The 18211-nt window shown below is 49.0% G+C and overlaps 1 protein-coding gene across 1 annotated transcript in view; it reads right to left on the bottom strand.

The window, feature by feature from the left end:
* Positions 1-18211, bottom strand: part of LOC144168495 (uncharacterized) — a 142179-nt gene that overhangs the window by 19479 nt on the left and 104489 nt on the right. Inside the window, exons 11-16 of the mRNA XM_077697464.1 lie at positions 15310-15553; positions 14107-14202; positions 13872-13964; positions 6246-6328; positions 2784-2842; positions 1224-1275 (exon numbers count right to left, since the gene is read on the bottom strand). Coding sequence (XP_077553590.1) covers positions 1224-1275; positions 2784-2842; positions 6246-6328; positions 13872-13964; positions 14107-14202; positions 15310-15553 — 627 coding nt within the window. The remainder of the gene's footprint in view (positions 1-1223; positions 1276-2783; positions 2843-6245; positions 6329-13871; positions 13965-14106; positions 14203-15309; positions 15554-18211) is intronic.

Below are 18211 nucleotides of genomic sequence, written 5' to 3'. Positions count from 1 at the left end.
TGAGACTTGAACGTAGCAAAGCTGTACGCAACTTTCACGACCATCACGACCATTTAAGTCCACGATTGCAGCCGACTTGCTTCTTCTTCCCTGCCACAACGGCCTTTACTCCATCATTGTTTCGATAAGTGTCAGCTTCCTTCATTTTTTTTGAAGTGATAATAATTGGACATCCTTTTGGAGGGGCGTACGCTGTGACGTGTTACGAGCAAGTGTTGGCACGATTACGGCGAACGCTGGCGCTTTTTCTCGCCAATGTTGGCCAATCAAGCTAAGTGGGTATGCTTGGCTTTCTAAGCAGCCTGGCTTGCTAAACAATTTGCTAAACAGCCTCACTGTCAATAGCAGCAATACAGTTCATTGAAGAACTGGATCACGATACTGTTCCCCATTCCCTCGGGGAAGACCTCACTGCCCCTTGTCATGGCAACCTTGAGGCAGCCAAAATGCTCGCTTGCGCTCTCTCCTGAGCCGCTGGTAGTCCTGTGGAACGGTCCGCAGCGCGGGCCATACATGGACGGGAGAGGCGTGGTCGTGCATACGCCAGTCATGTATACGGTTTGAAGGCTTAACCGATTATGGTGACTTCATGCGTTCGCTCCCTGCCGCTTGGTTGTCGAAGCCGCTAGAACTGCACATGCTTCGTGACGTGTGGGCCCGCGGCAAACTATCATCGCATTCAAGTTGAACACACCCGTATGTCGACAAGCTGCGCACATGCCTTGTCTCTGACAAAAGTGTCTACAACAGGGTATTGCAGCCGGATGAACGTGTTGCATGCAATGTTGAGAGGCGCCGGCGTCCACAGAGCCCGCTTACGCTGAATAGACAATGGTAAGCAGTCGGTTTTGCTATGTTCAAAACTTGCTTCAGATAGCATTGCGCTGGACCGAGCTGGGATCCTCATTGCAAGTAGAAGGAACGTTTTAAAGAGGCAGGCTTATTCACGAAATCAGTAACATGTGGCTGGGAACGCCGTAATTTAATTCTGACCCAAGCGTGCAACCGTGCCTACGTTTTCATCGGTTCGCCGTTGGCGCTTAACAGGTCTAAGAATCCCTAATGCTGGACGTCGACTATGGAATATGCCAGTCACGCGAAAATTTTTTCACGAGTTTATGAGAGCAGGACATCTTCGAACGCTTGGATGGGCGATCGGTTGCTATCACAAGAGGTTCTTTTGATTTTATTTTGGCAGATAATCAAAGGGAGTAGAGTCTTACAATTTGCTGTTATAGTCCGCGTAAGCCCAGACGAAGATGGAGTATGGTACATCTGCAGGAAGGATCATCAAAATTATTACTGGAATTGCGTGCTTGAAAACCAACTCAGGCTATTATCTGCCCTCTTAGCGATCTTTCCAAAACACATTGATAGGTTGCCGGGTAAAACAGGGTCTGATATCCACTTTGCATAAATGCAGAGGAAAGGACTAACACACGTCCTTCGCTCAGCTTAATTCACTTCGCCACAGCCTATTCACTTCCAGTGTTTTTAATACGTGAGTACGGGCGTCACAATACCGGCACCTGTGAAGACCCCTGCGGTATAGCTAGGCACAACGGCAGGCGCTACTTTTTTCCAGGGAATCCCAATATTACCCTCTGCCCTGCACCCCCCTCCCCCCCCCCCCCCCAAAAAAAAAGAAGCTATATGCTGGATTAAGCCATAGCTACACCTGTCTTCTTGATGCATTCTCCAATGAAAATATTAAAGTCCTCAAACCCACAGAGTTTAATACTAATATATAGTAGAGGGAAATCTGGCGCCACTGTCTAGGGGAACCCCGCTTCAGCGAGCGTTCCTTCATGTACGGGACAGACACGTTCCATTTGTCCTCGACATGGCTCATGAACAGGCTTGAAGGTTGGCCCTGGCTGCAAGAAAGCAACAATATTACTGTAAAAAATTAATAGAATTTGTTCCACAAGGATTTATTTGCCAGGAAATATTTAGTAGCTTCATGCAAGATGAACAAGAAAACCCTTGTTGATTTTAGCTTCGACACAAAAAAAGAAGCCATGTGGCTAGCCAAGTGAAGTAGACGAGGAACGTCGCTAGCGGAAATGGCGGCGCCCACGACGGCCCGCGACTACAGCGCCAGATTTCCCTCTAGTATGTATTAGTATGAAACTGTATGCTCAAACCCATTACCCATCGCCAACCCCGCACCACAGCCCCAAATACATGTGCGCCCAGCCTTCCTCGAATAGACGCATGCTTGTCGTGGTCTTGTCAGCAGCTGCGCAGCGCGCATGCTCCGTTCACGCGGCCTCAACTACTCACAAGAGAAGGACCACACGCTCCTCGCGGGCAGTCTCTGTAAATCGTGTAAATTTACTCTTCACAGCCGTTAGGTGTATAACTTCCTAACACTCCTAATGATTATTAAATTTAGCTAAGTTTTATACCTCACACCAGTTTTTTGTTAGTTACAAACTAGCTTACATCTCTACATTATAATGTGATCTCTGCTTCTGAATTTAAAGTACAGCTTATGTAGTTGTATGTACCTCACGTAAACTCAGATCGAGGCTGAGGTACGGTAGGAATAGTGAAGGAGCCGGTGGTATTTTTGTCTGTTCGAATGGACAGAACTTTGTGACGAGTCAGGCATGTCACGAATGCGTTTGTAGCTCGTTCAAAGCACACTGCCAGAGTGGCTTGTCACGATGACGGGCTGGGAATTCCGGAGCTAAGAGGCCTGGTCAAATAAGTGCCAAGAAAATGCTGCTCAGCGCCACGCACGTGGTTGCATTATTAGTGTGGATGCGATCGCTTACAGAGGGTATTCTGGTGGGGCACGTAGAGTGGCTCGTGCGCAAAGGCGCTGAGGGGCCACCTGTAAATAGAATGAAGTGGGATATTCAGTTCCGTGGTTTGTTTCAACAGCCTGTAAAATGAATCTGGCACGAGTAATCAAATGTGGACGCATTTCTTCCAAAACCTAGATCATAACCATGCTACTTTAGCCAACCAGGCTATGTTACCCAGTAACCAGGCTATTTTACCCAAATGAAGTGATGCGACTCCACAGAAATTACAGTGGAACCCCGCTGGTACGTCCCCCGGACTTGCGACGACCCGCTTCTTACGACGGATCACCACGGTCCCGGCAAACTCCCCAAAGAAACAATACAATAAAAACCCCTATGATATGACGCTCGGGTGTACACGGTCCGCTTCATACGACGGTTCCTGGCGCAGATAAACAGGCTTTTTTCCCATATTTTATATCAGTTCGCCGCCTTGTCGCGACCTTTATTGTTAACCCCCGTTTGATGCTGCTTGGTGTGCAAAGGTCCGCACGAAAGCGAGACCACTTTCTGAACAGACCCAAGCAAGCAGGCGGGTACTCGTGAGCTGGAGTTAACCACCGACGGCCCTACGCGGCAGCAGTACTCCAACGTGCCAATGGTGAGAAGCCATAGTTCAGGGTTCAGGTGGCTTGCGGACCGTGAATTTGAAGCTCACATCGAGCCACCGACGAATGAGAAAACACTGCTACGACAATCCCAGGGCGATGACTGACCACCCGCTTTCATCGCCCTCTCAATCCAAGGTTTTTCCTTTCACCACACTCTCTCCCCCTCTGTCTGCCCTCTGCATATGAGTGTCTTTCAAAGCAGCGTTGGCGGCATGGCCACACCGCCACTTTCCTTGCTAGGGTGCCTGCATTCACGCGCGTCCGCCGCAAGGGTGGAGACACGCATACGTTGGCACCGCCGTTTTGGGTCACTGGCTGGCCGCCGCTGCAAGTCACTGTAGCAAGACCGCGCTATAATTTTCGCCGCAGCACGGTTTACTCACGAAGTTTGAGTCATGTTATCTATTTCGCACTTTGACCCAACAGCGACGGCACGGGACCGTTTAGAGGGTGTCTCCACCCTGTACGGGAAGTCCGTTTTTTTTTCATCTCCGCCTTGTACTATACTTCGTTGCGCTTAGACTTGGCAGTTTCACACCCGCTTTTTCCCCTCTCAATTTGCTCCACCCCGCGCGTGCAAGGCGCGGGGCTGGCGGGCTAGCTCGGACGCCTTGGAGGGGGCACAACATAGGCGTTTCTTTTTTTTTAAACTTTGGATTTCAGATAAAGTTTCGCGAATTACGCTATAACGCGCTAAATATACTGGTTTAAATGAGTAATTCTTAGCCCACCTGTTGCGTAAGACCGTCTACAGGTCGGCATTTACCCGCACTCCGGTCGTACGACACCCCGATCATACGACGCTTTCTCGCGGTCCCTTGAAAGTCGTATTATCGGGATTCCACTGTACAAGGCTAAATTTATGCGGCTATGGGTGTCATGACACCGTCACAAAAATTCATGAGGCCAGTATTGCAGCCGGGACAATCATAAAATTTCAGATCAAGTTGCAATCGAAGCGAACAATGGAGAACACTACCGCAACATTGAAATGTTTCAAATTCATATAAACTTGATAAAAATGCTAACCAAGGGTGTACTTTTCTATTTGTGCCTTTCATAGGCGTGCAAACAAGCAATTGCGGGCGCTCTTACACAAATGTTCCGGTCAATACAACTTTCATCAAAACACGACTACGCGAACAAATGCACCACAAATCGACAGAAAGTTGGGCAGCCAACACTCAACATACAATCACGAATTACTTGATAAGGTACACCAAAATTATCCCCTGCACTTCCCGCGCACTATTACAGCACCCAAGCCCTCCCTTTGCATGGTCCATTTCCATATACTTCTACCGAGTCAATAAATCAAATCATAACAACTGCAATTGCGGGAAAAAAGCAGACACCATAAACCCTTATGTCACTAACTTTTCGCTTGCTCAAAAGAAATGTTTCGAGTTAGAAAACAGTATTCTGAGTAACCTAACCGATCATAAACAAGAAACCAGAGAAAGCCTACCTACACCGGTTTTAAAAAGTCTCGTTCAGATTAATGAAATTATAAATCAAACTTGACAAAACTAGGCACTTACTAACATAGTTTTTTTTTCTTTTGTATCAGCAAACCTTTTCATCCCCAACCCCCCATTTTCGGGATCAACCGGACAAGTAGATCACACCCAAGATAGGGCCAACCTCTTCGGCCGGTTACGAATGAGCCCGCCGCTGTGCTTCCTTCAATACTCCTCGGCTGTGCGGCGAAGCCTCCACTACGTGCGCCTTTCAATAGGCCCTCCCTGTCGGTGACTCACTCTTGCAGCCGACAATTCAAACAAGCTGCGACTTGTCTGGATCGGTAGCGCCTCGTTATCGGCGTGATCAAACTTCGGTGGCGTGCCGACGCAACAGGCCGAGACTTGTCCGAAGGACACGGAAGCCCCCCGTCCGCTGCGGAGACCTCCTCTGTCCCCTGTCTCTACTCAGCGTGCGCCGCTACTACCGACCGCTCACGAACTCTGGAAAAAGTGTTGTGTGTGTCTGCGCCGTTCGTGACGTGTGCACAGTCTAGAAGGAACGCTTGTTTTGACCGTTGGCGCTTCGCGTATAAATAAGACCCCTCCAGGCGCTGTTCATTCCCCTTCATTCCCTCATTCCCGCTGTTCAATAAGACCCCTCCAGTTCATTCCTGTTTGAGCAGTGAATGAATGCTGTCACTCTGCTCGAGTCCTGCACTGTAACCTCGCCCGTCGGGGCATTGTTCTTTGTCTTCGGCCCATCTCTCGCTATGAAGTAAACAGTCACTTGCCTACGGCTTCTGGACTTCTTCACGGCTGAAACATTGTCTGGCCGATCGCTTCAAACCACGCTACCACCCGTATGTCGGAGGCGACGGAGCTCGGCTCGGGTCGGCCTTCCCGGATGCAACAGGCCCTATCTCCCCTCGCAATAGCTCCAAACTATAAGAACTCCGAATAATTCCACCCCCTGTATTTACTTGCGGTCGCAGTAGGATGAGACGAATACGGTGAGCGAAGAAGCCGCCGTTGGCATCGGCATCTATAAAAGCGATATGGTTAATAGACCTTGTGTCTCAAGCGTTCAATAGAGCGAGGCTTTGCACAGCACGTAAGCGCAGCAGAAGTGAAAGGTGGCTATCGAAGCCGTTTGATAGTGTAAGGCAGAAGCGAATCGTGAAGCAAATTTTCTTCACGAAGTTGCGAAAATCGTCAAGGGATGTTCGGCAACTAGCGTTTTCCACAATACGTAATGCAACCCTCTTCAGCGCTATGAATGTACCACGACTGGCTGTACCCAGATCTTTCCGGGGAGGCATATATATTGGAACTGAAAAGGCAGCATAAGAACTCACGTAGCCCACAAAGCCAGTCTCCGATTTGAGAGGGTGGTGAGAGCCGCTTTTACAAGTAACAACGGGCTTTCCTGTGCTGTCCTCTGCAAAAAAGAAGAAAAAACGTGAAGCTCCATTTAATAATTGTAAACTCCACCATGTCGTGGTGAGGGTCACCTGCTGTCAATCGAAGAGACTAGAAAACACGTATTACTTTCCAAAGACAGACAGGCAGACGGACGGACGGACAGACAAATACACTTATATATACATAAATATTACAGGTGCTGATTGATATCCCAAGTTTCTCCAGATAAAGGTGCTAAACTAGGAAGAGAAGTCTTACGAACCTCAAAAGAAAGAGCTAAAGACGCGAAGCCCTTTTGTTAATTGTCCAGCTCAAAGGAAATCCATAATCTCGAGTTTCTCCAAAGAAACCATTTGAAACCAGGCCAAAACGCAGATTTAAACTGCGGAGTTGAAGAAAAAGTGCGGGCTATTTTCGCGAATAAATTTTCCCTGCAGCTGAATGACGAAGGCATCGCGCGAGCACATAGGCTAGGCGGCTACGTCGTGAGCAAGTGCCGCCCTGTGGTTGTTAATTTTGCTGCGTTCAAAACTAGGGATAAAATTCTGTCCCAGCGATCCAAACTGAAAGGCAGTGGTGTAACCTTGCAAGAGGATTTTTGCAAGTCAACGAGGCTTTCAAGAAAAAAGCTGCTTGAGTTTGGTAACGCGAGTGGACAGAAGTTTAACCTAAAGTACAACAAACTTTACATTAACAAAAGGTGTTATGTATATGTTGCGCAAACTGACAGTGTATGTGAAGTGACACCTTTGAACATGCCCGGCACCACGGCCGATATCGCATTCTCGTCTGCGACTGGCGATGATGCATGTACTTCTGCCGCGGTACCTCCCTCTTCTGCCACTGTACCACCCTCATCATTGTCCTAGGAAACTTCGGCAGTTCAGGCACGACGAAAACATGACTATTCATTTCTTTTCACCAACATTAGAAGTATTGTAAAAAAACGCGATTCTTTGTCTGCCTTGATAGATACTTGCTCAGCCGACGTAGTCATATTAACTGAAACGTGGCTTTCCAGTAAAGTGGCCAACTGCGAGTTGTTTACTTGAAAAAAAGGATACAACGTGTACAGAAGTGACCGATGCGAGCGTATCGGCGAAGGAACCCTGATTGCGGTATCAATTGACCTAGTATCATATTCCATCCCTATCACCGTCCCCTCCTCTTTAGAATTCGTCTTAGATAGGATCACTGTGAACCACAGAGACGCAGTGTTCTGCGGATGTTATCGTGCACCTAACGCCACAGATACCTTTTCTGCTGACCTATTTGACTGTTTGAGCAAAATTACTATGAGGTATCCTAGAGCTCAAATTTTTCTTTTGGGAGACTTTAATTTTCCCGCAATCGCATGGGAAGACCAGCCTGTAGTAACCAATGGTTCCTCAGAATGTCTAGCATTTCTTGACTTGTGTAACACATTCCATCTGTCACAAATTGTAACAACACCTACGCGCGTAACCACTTCCTCATGCAATGTGCTAGACCTAATATTGACTACGGTACCTGATTTTGTCTCTTCCCTAACTGTTTTGCCCGGTTTAAGCGACCACGCGGTTATACACTTCAGCATTCTTTCCGCTCTACCCCGTCCGCTTAAGTGTTACAAAACAATTAGGGACTACAGTAAGGCTAATTTTGACGCAAATAACTCGGAGCTTGCGAACTTTGCCGATTCATATTTTCCGCAATTCTGGGAGCGTAGCATTGATGATTATTGGTGCTTATTCAAAGATATAGTTAAAAAACTAACAGTAAATATATCCCACTGCGTCGGTTGGCACAGCACAAGTAGCCGTGGTTTAACCCAACGCTTAAACGGCTTCTTAATAAAAAAAAAAGCGCATCTTTCGCAGTTACAAGCATTCCAGGTCGAGCAACAGACACATGCTCTTATCTCTCCGCAGCTTCAGAATACAAACGCGCTCTCTCAAGCTCGAAACACACGTTTTTTACGCAAACACTTCCTGATCTATTAAACACTAATCCACGGAAATTTTGGAACGTGATTACCATGCGCCGAACCAATGACGTACAATTAAGACTACCCGATGATACACCTGTACCCTCTCACCAATGTTGCGCCGTCCTAAATAACACCTTCTCCCTGTCGTTTACAGATTCTACACCAACAACATTCCCTTCTTGTTGCACCGTACCGTTTGAACGAATGAATGATATTACAATCGAATCAGAAGGCATTGCTACACTTATTCGTAAGGCCAAGCTCTCATCCTCCTCAGGTGTCGACGCAATTAACTACAAGTTTCTAAAAAGCACTGAAGCATACTCATCGATTATCTTGTCATACATATTCTCACAGTCTCTACGAAGTGGCGCCCTTCCTTCAGACTGGGGTATCGGCAAGGTGGTCCCAGTGCACAAGTCTGGTGATGTTCATTCTACCTTTAACTACAGACTAATTAGCCTCACTTCTGTTCCGTGTAAACTCCTCGAACATATAATCTATACTAATCTTATTAGTTTCCTCGAATTAAATTTCTTCTTTTCACCATACCAACACGGATTTCGTAAATATCATTCCTGTGAGACCCAATTAATAGCCTTTACCAATGACCTTCTTTCGGCGTTAGATCACTCGTTGCTCATTGACTGCATCTTCATCGATTTTGCGAAAGCTTTTGACACCGTATCCCATCAACTTCTTCTCTTTAAGCTGAGCAAACTTAACCTAGACGCGAGCATACTTAAATGGATTGAGTATTTCCTTCATAACCGTACCCAATATGTCAGTGTCAATGGTTACCAATCCAACCTTCACCCAGTGACGTCCGGTGTGCCACAGGGGTCAGTTTTAGCCCCTCTCCTGTTTCTGATATATATTAATGATCTTCTTGAATCTGTTTCTTCTTCCATACGGCTGTTCGCTGATGATTGCGTAATATATAGACAAATTACTGACCAATTCGATGTCTCTTGCCTTCAATCTGACCTTAACAACATCTCTGCATGGTGTGACCGCTGGATGATGAAACTTAATACTTCCAAGTGCAAATCAATGAGAATTTTACGGAAGACTAATCTTCATGACCCCGCTTATTTTCTGAATGACTTGCCTTTATCCCCCGTCAAGAGTTACAAATACCTTGGAGTCTACATTACTAATGACCTCACCTGGCACACTCACATTCAGCACATAGCCAACAATGCCAACCGGATGCTTGGTTTTATTCGTCGAAACTTTTCTATCGCTCCTACCGCACTAAAATTGTTGCTTTATAAAACGCTAGTGCGGTCAAAAGTAGAATACGCATCATTAGTTTGGGGTACACCAACTAACACGCTCATTTCCATACTCGAATCACTCCAGAACCGCGCAGCACGACTTATACTTTCAAATTATTCCCGTTTAGCTAGTGTCACGCAAATGAAATCTTCCTTACATCTTCCAGATATTTCGTCCCGCCGACAACTATCTCGTTTATCACTCTTTCACAAAATTTTTTATACCAATGCAATCCTAAAAGAAAGTCTTTTCACTCGTCCCAGCTACCTATCATCTCGCATAGACCACGATTTGAAAGTTGGCATACCCCAATGCAGGACTAACCTTTATGATTCTTTTGTACCCAGAACCAGCAGGGACTGGAACCACCTTCCGGCCTCTGTTGTATCAATCACAGATCATTCCACTTTCAAAAACGCACTTCTTGGCTGTATAACTTGAGATTGTTTGCCATTTTCATCCATTTCTTGCTTGTTACTTGATTATTACTATTTTTGTACTTTGTACCCTGTCCTCTCTGTAACGCCTGAATGGCCCTGAGAGTATGTAAATAAATAAATAAATAAATAAATAAATAAATAAATAAATAAATAAATAAATAAATAAATAAATAAAAATTCGCTGTGGTCTAGGATTTGAACCCGAAACCATTACCTGTCTAGGGCGGTCGCTCTACCAACTAAGCTGGCCGGGAAGCTAACCGGTGGTAGCATGACAGCGAATTTATCAACAACTTAAGGTGAGTAGAGGGTGTTAATCAACCTGTTTAGGATGAAATCCCCAATATGAAGTGTGTTTCTGCAAAGGGAAAATTTTACAGCCACACCTGAAACGCAACCAAATGGGTACAAAAGAAAGCCTTAGCTGCGCAGTCGAAGTAAAATTTGCCCTGGTCCAGGATTCGAACGCGAGACCACCGGCTACATTTCAGGTTGAATTAAATCCCCGCTTTGTAATGTCCTCAGCAAACTGTGAAATGAGCGCTAACGTTTGCTATGATTTTGCCTGATTCAAAGTGTTCGCCTTAGTACTCGTAATGTAAAACTTTTGTAACAAGATGACGCCTGAGTAATGCGAATACATGTGGAGATCGTGTTTAAAGGGGCCATGCAAACAAAACACAAGTTTGGTTCATTCGAAAGATTGACTCGTCAGAATTCTACTGGCACCACTTTTAAAGTACCCTTCGCTCAAATAATTGATTGATTGTACGGTTTAACGTGCAGACGCAACGCAGGCAATAAGGCGAGCCGCAGTGGGAGGCTCCGGATTAATGTTCACCACCTGGAGATTTTTAACGTGCCCCGAAATCTCGCACACACGGGCGTTTTTACTTTTCGCCTCCATCAGAAAAGCGGCCGCCGCTGCCGGGAATCGAACCCGCGTTACGCTCAAACAGGCTACATAGTTAGGAAAAAGGGGGAACGGCCATGCGACCCACTAGCTCATTTCTCGCACTAGAACATATGACGTCATATGCACAGCTGTGCGGTTGGCTGATGCCGGGAGAAGCAAAATCAGGTTAGGTAAGGTTTATAAGCTTGCAAATTAAGCTGCTTTCGCTTAAGTGTACTGCATATTTATTTTACAGCAGTAAGAATAGTAATGTGAAACAATGGAAGCTACGAAGGTACACCTAAACATAGAAGTACCAGTGTCTACCGTCGTTGCTACTGCGCACACTATGCTTGTTATAGCTGCACAGCAGTGCGGTGCTTCGAAGGTGTCTCAGACGACACTGGCCGATTGGTGGGAGCAACATTGTCTTACGTGACCCTATTTCTCGAACATTCCAATGTTTCGCGGAACGATTACTACCTACCGTAACAAAAACGAGCCAGATGCAAATACGCTTAAAAACAAAGTAGAAGAGAATAGTGTTGCAGAGCCGTATGGTGGCGCCATCTAGGAGGTATGACAGTAAGCAAGGCCTCGCCGCCCGCTGCAGGCTGAACAGCTAGCTCGCTAGAAGTTCCCTTGAAGGCCCGTACATGTGAAGCCATGGCAGGCATCACGAAGCACAGTATTTAGCGGGAGAATCAAAATTTTAACTTAAATTGATTAATTTCTCTGTGACTAAAGACTGTGGGGATCCTAGCGCCCGAGCCATTGCGCGATCGCTGGGTTTGTGCCGTTGCGGGCGCTTTTCCCCTCTCTCCCCGAAATGCCGGCTCGTCTCGGCGCCACCGTGTACAGCCGAGCCGTCTTCTAACTCCTGCCTGAGGCCGTTGCGGCTATAAAACACTGTCACGCAGCGGGCGCTCCGCCCTGGTAGCGGAGCTAACCTCACCTCATTGGTCCGTTTGAACGAAGCCCGAACCCGACTTTCGCCAGGACGCGAACGCGCGCCCTGCGCGGGGGTCCGTTCGAGAGACGCTTCCAGGACGCCGAAGGCGTTGGCCGAAGGTATGTGACGCTTTCTTTACCAGCCGGCTGCAACTTTGTTGCGCCGGCGAAAGCCCACCAGCCCTTCCGGCTGCGGCCCGTGCCTAAGGCTGCTCCTGTCGCCCCTACGCTTGCATATAGTAAGGCCGTACCTACCACTCGACGATCACGCCGTGCAGTACGCGCCTGTGAGCGAAGGGGCCCCGTCTCCCTCGCTGCTGCGAGCCGATCTGGCCAGCACGGCGATGCGCGCGCGCTCAACGTGCACGCACCCCGGAATTTGCCCTGACAGAAGAGCCCACTGGCTCTGCGCCGACGAAACGTGCGCACTTGCGCGTGGCGCCCCATCGCCCCTTTCACCTAACGGGAAGTACGTACCTGTACAGCAAATTGTGTAATTGGGACTGTAAAATATGTGGCTAGAATGTTAGTATAAAATAAACGTCTTCCCTCCGTACCCTGGGCATATTCCTTTGTCGCCCCTTTCTCCACCTGCCCAACAGAGGCTGTGTTAAGTTGGCGCGACGGCGTTTCAGTATCGTGAGCGTGCTCAACTAGCTCGAACCCACGGTGGTTCCTCGCAGTGTGCATGAATGCCTGCCTTGGGCAATGCTAGGGTTATGCATATTGCGAGGTAGAGAGACCACAAGACTGAACGTCACAAAACATTTGCTGCCGGCAAAGCGGTGGGGGAACTATAAAACGCCATATCTTTAGGAAAAAAAACAAACTTTTGTTTTGTCTGCATGGCCCCTTTAAGTGTTGTTTCAACTGAAATAAGATTCGTCGCCTATTTTATAATCATCCAACGGGTGCTTTATTTGTATAGAAACACAATATGTGGTGCTTTGTTTTCGTGGAAGTGTTGACGCGGTGGACAATCGTGTGCGCTCGCACGCTCACACACCCTAAGCCAAACGATGGCGATACTGGCGACCGATTCACCCATATGAGGCTTAGTCCAGTTTTAGGGGGCACATCGGTATTTGTAACCAAAAAATTGCCCCCCAAAAGCATTTTTTAGTATCACTTTTCTCTTGATTTGCACAGCTTTTCCTCCAAATATTCCGTACGTGAAACAGTACCAGATACTTATAAAAGCCTTAGAGGCCCGATTTCAACAAAAATAATTATTTTCCCATAATTTCCCACTTTTTCGCCACGAGAGGTATCGCAGTGACCCAGCATGTAGTGCAGCTAGGAAGATCATGTCTTTTCCACTGTGAAGCTGAATGTTTAAACCGTGCGATAGAAAAGCAGATTTTGCATTTTGTGTTTCAATAGTTGTCTAATTAGCGTTATTTTTAAGTGGTTAGCCGGAGTAGTCCAAACCCAGAGGTTAGAATTGATGTAAACGTGTATGTGATTGCAAAACCAAAAAACTGTTTCCCACATTTTATTCCCCACAACTTCTGGAATCTATTTATGTCTTGCTGGTAATCTTTTGTTTAGTTTTTTTGCTATTGTTCTAAAGATCAATCAAGGAATTTTTTAATTAACTCAGAAACTCGTTTCGTCACATCAAAACTAATTATATTGTTGACATGAGCTAAAACAACTGATCAAGCCCATGAAGTTTCGTAAAAATTTGTTGGAAAGAAAAAAAAAAACGTTTCTAAGACCAGTCAGCCCCCTTAAAACAGGCGGCCGCAAAATGGAATTCACGAAGTTGCGACACATTCTACCTTTTTGAAGGAACCAAGTCCCACAATTAATGTGAGTTGCTTGCTTGTACGTTCCAAACGGTGATATTTAAATGAAATGCCAGTTCAGATACAATTTTTTGCAGTCACTTGACACGATTATTTTAGTATCTTCTGCGATAGTCCTAACAGGAATGCTACTGAAATGGCCAAGTAACTGCCTGCGAGAAATGACAAGTGCCGGCAAAAAAGACAGACCAAAAGCTCAAGCCACTACTCACAATAGATGCAGTGGCCAATATCTTCGTGGAATCGCTGTCGTAACGATCCCCCAGAGGCGTGGGGTAGAAGAGTTTAATTTTCAGGCTGTTCAGCTAAAAAAAGAAAAAGAAACGAGAAAAGAAGCAGTGTAAGCTGTATTCAAGTGGCAAAATAAAAGCGAGGTTTTGTCTGTATACGCGTTTTGTTGCGTCTGATTCGTACTTGTCCGCCTGATCACCTAAAGCTGTAACTTACCCTCGTATTCGCTTCCGCAGTGTCTTTATCGTCGAGGGCTGACCGTGTAAGTAGCCTTGTAATGGCCTGAACGAGTCGCCTTAGCTCGCCCTGCGCCTTAAAAGGAAAATGCGCTTAAAAAAGAAAGCTTCATTATTACCATCATCATCATGCTTTTGTCTCCTTCAGGACGAAGGCCTCTCCCAAAGGTCTCAAGCCACGTCTATCGAGTGCTAGCTGAGCGTATACCCTTTCACACCAAATTCCTGTAGCCCATCACTCCATCGAGTCTTTGCCCGACTCCTATATTGCGTTTACGGTCCCACTCCGGTAAACGGATGGTCCATTTGTTGCCCCGCATGCGCCTGATGAATGCATGGTTTGCTTAGTGCCGTACAAAAAAGAGCACCACGGTAGGTTTCTTCACAAAACATGCACAAATGACTGCATATTAGTCACTAGATAGGCCGAAAGTCCTTTTAGTGGCTTTTAATGTAACAGTATGCATTCGCACGAAGAAACGTACATGACCAGAAGGTGAAATTTGCGGTGTTCCCGCAAGAAAGGCCGCCGAGATAGCATCTGTGTGCCGTCAGCTTTTCGAAGCCCGCTTTCTTCTCTCTCCGAACCGTAAAACGAATCCGAAACGAAGGCGTTCCGTAAAACGTCGCTCCTGGAGGATTTTGGGAGAACCGAACGCCTTCCGTTGCAGCCTTTTTTTGCATTTCGGAGGGGGAAGAAAACAGGGTTAAACCGGACTTCGTCATGGCGCGCGGAGGTCTTACGTTGCGTTCGGGTATAGTGCCTAGGATATACTGGTATATTTCTAGGCACTATAGTTCAGTTGTGTTCGAGCTGGCGCTTCCACATCGGTGGCGCCGAGCAGCGTCTCTGGTCACGTGACTTCCTCCCCAATAAGCTCGACAGGCGACCCCTGTGGCGTGTGCACGGCTTCCACGCGTGGCAGGCAGTGAGTGAACTGAACACATCTTGGCGTGTACGTTACTTATTCCTTCGAATTGAACTTCAAATCTTCTAGCGGAGCACTTCAAGACGCATATCGAGGAGCCATAGATGATATACCGTGGTTTAACTCAATATAGAAAAAAGAAAACCTGCTCGCCTGAAATACGAGAAAATGCATCAACGGACACAGTTGGTTATACGTGTTTTGAAATCCTCTTCGCAAAAATATTCGGAGTCGCGGCAAAGAATGCTGCTCACATGTTTGGTGAGATCCTTCGGGATGTCGCGGTGAGCAAAAACGTGGGTCCGCCTCAGGAAGTCGAGGTAGTACAGGTTGAATATGGGCTCCAGAGCGTCCAGGCAACGCAACTCAACTTCGGGTGGGTCACCCATGAAATGAGTGTACCGGTAGTAGAGGCGTGCCAGCGACGTGGGCCGCTTGCCGAACAGCGACATCCGCAGGTACAAGCGGAACTTTATCATGTTCGTCAGGACGACGTCGCTGCAAAGTGGACCACAACAACAAAGGTGAAGTTGAATTGAAGTTGAAGTTGAACCACAACACCAAAGCTGTTGAAGCTGAAACAGCAAAGCTGACCACGGAACTTTGCGGTCCGTTGTCGGGGCCTGCCCGACATGGTCGGACACGGAAACACGGCCGTGGCCGGCGGTCTGCCGTCGGGGTAGGCCTGACTTGGGTGTTCAAACTTAAACTTCGCGGGTTTTCTCACTATTTTCTCGCAAGTGGGTAAAAGGTCCGGACCGGAAAGGACGATTATTCTATGCGGCACAAAAGCAGAGAACGAGACGAGAATAACCAGGCAAGTTTTAGGGGCCGCCTGCTGCCCAGCGTAATTTGCCTTCAGATTAGTTTAGATTGGCCCCGAAACCAATGTGGTGCCCGCTGTTACCCGACAGCACAGGTTACCGGATGCCGAGTGCTCTCGTCATCAAGCGCACTAGATATTTTCAATGTTTCTGCGCCCAACTGCATCTTATATATGCGGACGGTTGTTGCATCCTGTGCACAAAAATAGAGCGCTAGCCACAGACGAGTGGAACTGTGTCATACCAGCGGGTGCAGTGCAAAGCTAAACCTTATTAAAGCGAGATTTATATGTCTAATCAAACGCGAAAAGTGAACGCGGAAAGCGAATGTGGCAGTAGGGCTCAACACCAATGCTACCAAAAGACTCATGTGACCTCAGTGGCGGCACAGCGCCGTGGAGAAGCGCGTTGGTGCCATGGCGCCGTAGCTCGGCTGTCGCATGCGCTGGATGCTGCTCGACCTGCGGGTGTCCGCAAGATTAGGGCGCGCCAAAAAAAAAACTGTGGTTGATTTCTCTGTCATAAGAATCGGTAAAACACGAAAGTGAATGAATGAATGAATTTATTGTCAAGAAAAAGGAAAGGAAAGACCACCAGCAGGCGTAAATTGTCACACCTAGAGGTGGACACCGGAACGCCTGCTGGTGTGGGAGTTGGGGCAGAGGATGACAGATTCATAGAGAGGAGAGACAGATGATAAAGGTGACATATTTACAGAACACAGGGGAGAGAGGGGCATATTTACACGTTAACACACTCACACACCCACACAAAGTCTGGTCCAGAAAAAAAAGGAACCCGTAAAAGTTCATACAGTCACTGGGCCAGGGAGTCAAGTGCCAGGGGGAGCCCTGAGGCATCCAGGTAGCCGCAAAGCGCCTCGTGGACGCTGTTTCTCTCCCTGGTGTTGCCCGGCGGCCATAGCTCGTCTAGCGGCCGAGCCCTTCCCCCCAGGGCGGCCAGCAGTTCCGGCCTCCCTGCCGCATACTCGGGGCACTCGAAGAGCAGGTGCAGCAGGGACTGGACAGGTGCGCGGCAGTGCCGGCAGGCAGGGCTGTCGGCCAGCCCCAGGCGGTGCTTTCGTTCCGCCGTCCACACAGCCCACACGCGGAGGCGCAGGATTGCCGAACGCTGCTGCCGGGGCAGCCTAGCGGCCCGCACAGGTGGTGGGGCCTCTCCAGCAGCCAGCCGTGGGTCCGGGTGCTGTGCCCGCACGTGCCGCTGTATAAGCAGGCGGGAGTCGTCCGCCGCTGCCTGGGCATCCGTGGCCGAGGGCGTCAGCTCGTGGGCCTCGGCGGCCAGCTCGTTCACCCGCTCGTTGCCCTCGAGCCCGATGTGGCCGGGCACCCACTGCAGCCGCAGCCAGGCACCCCTGTCTGCCAGCCGCTCCGCCTTCTCGTGCACGCCCCGAACCAGAGGGGAGTGCGGGTCGCCCTCCCGGATGCACAGCAGAGCCACCCGGGAGTCGCACAGCAGGGCGCAGCGCTCGGGTGCGGGCTCCAGCTCCAGCAGCAGGTCCAGGCCTAGCTGGACCCCCACAAGCTCTGCCGTGGTCGAGGATGCGGCGTAGTGCAGCCGGGCCTCCCGGGTGGACTCCCCCAGCACGGCGGCCGCTGCAGCTGAGCCCTGCCGCTGCCGCACAGATCCATCCGAGTTGGCCAGGGTGTGGCCCTCCAGGTCTTTCCAGACGACGGCCCGAGCCAGCTGCAGCAACCCGCAGTGGGGCGTTCGCCGCTTGCTGCGCAAGCCCGGAATCTCCAGGTGCAGCTCGGCCGCCAGGTGAGGAGGGCGGCTGGAGGGCCCCAAGTCTGTGGTGCCCACCACCTGCTCGTACCGGGCCAGCATGCGCCCCATGCGCGAGTGCCGGTTGGTGGGCAGCCGCTGCAGCAGGGGGCCGCACCCCTCGGCTCGGCGCAGCCGGTCAATCTGGCCCAGGGCCTTCTGCTTGGCCGTCATCTCCAGCGTCCACACCCCTGCCTCAGCCAGCTTCCTGTCGCACTGCGAGATTCGGGGCAGGCCCAGGCAGGCGCGGACGCCCTTTCGATGGTCGCCCTCCAGCTGCCGCCAGTTGGGTCTCCGCAGGGTCACCAGCGGCAGCGCGTACATCAATAGACCCACGGCCGAGGCGCTGTACAGCCGCAGGGCTGTCTGCTGGGAGTAGCCCTTGTCTCGGGCGACAACCTTCGGTACAGCCGAGGTGACCAGCTGTGCCCTGGCACGTAGCTCCTTGGCGGCCTGGCGGAAGTCCACCCTGTGGTCTAGGGTGAGCCCCAGGTAGCGCACCCTGGTCTTCCACTCGAGCTCCTCGCCGTCTATGTAGAGTTTCCTCGTC

The sequence above is a fragment of the Haemaphysalis longicornis genome, unplaced genomic scaffold (genome assembly GCF_048455015.1).
Source record: "Haemaphysalis longicornis isolate Haplotype H1 unplaced genomic scaffold, Haemaphysalis longicornis Haplotype H1 scaffold_2, whole genome shotgun sequence".
Taxonomy (NCBI): domain Eukaryota; kingdom Metazoa; phylum Arthropoda; class Arachnida; order Ixodida; family Ixodidae; genus Haemaphysalis; species Haemaphysalis longicornis.
This window is presented reverse-complemented; position numbering and strand designations above follow the sequence as displayed.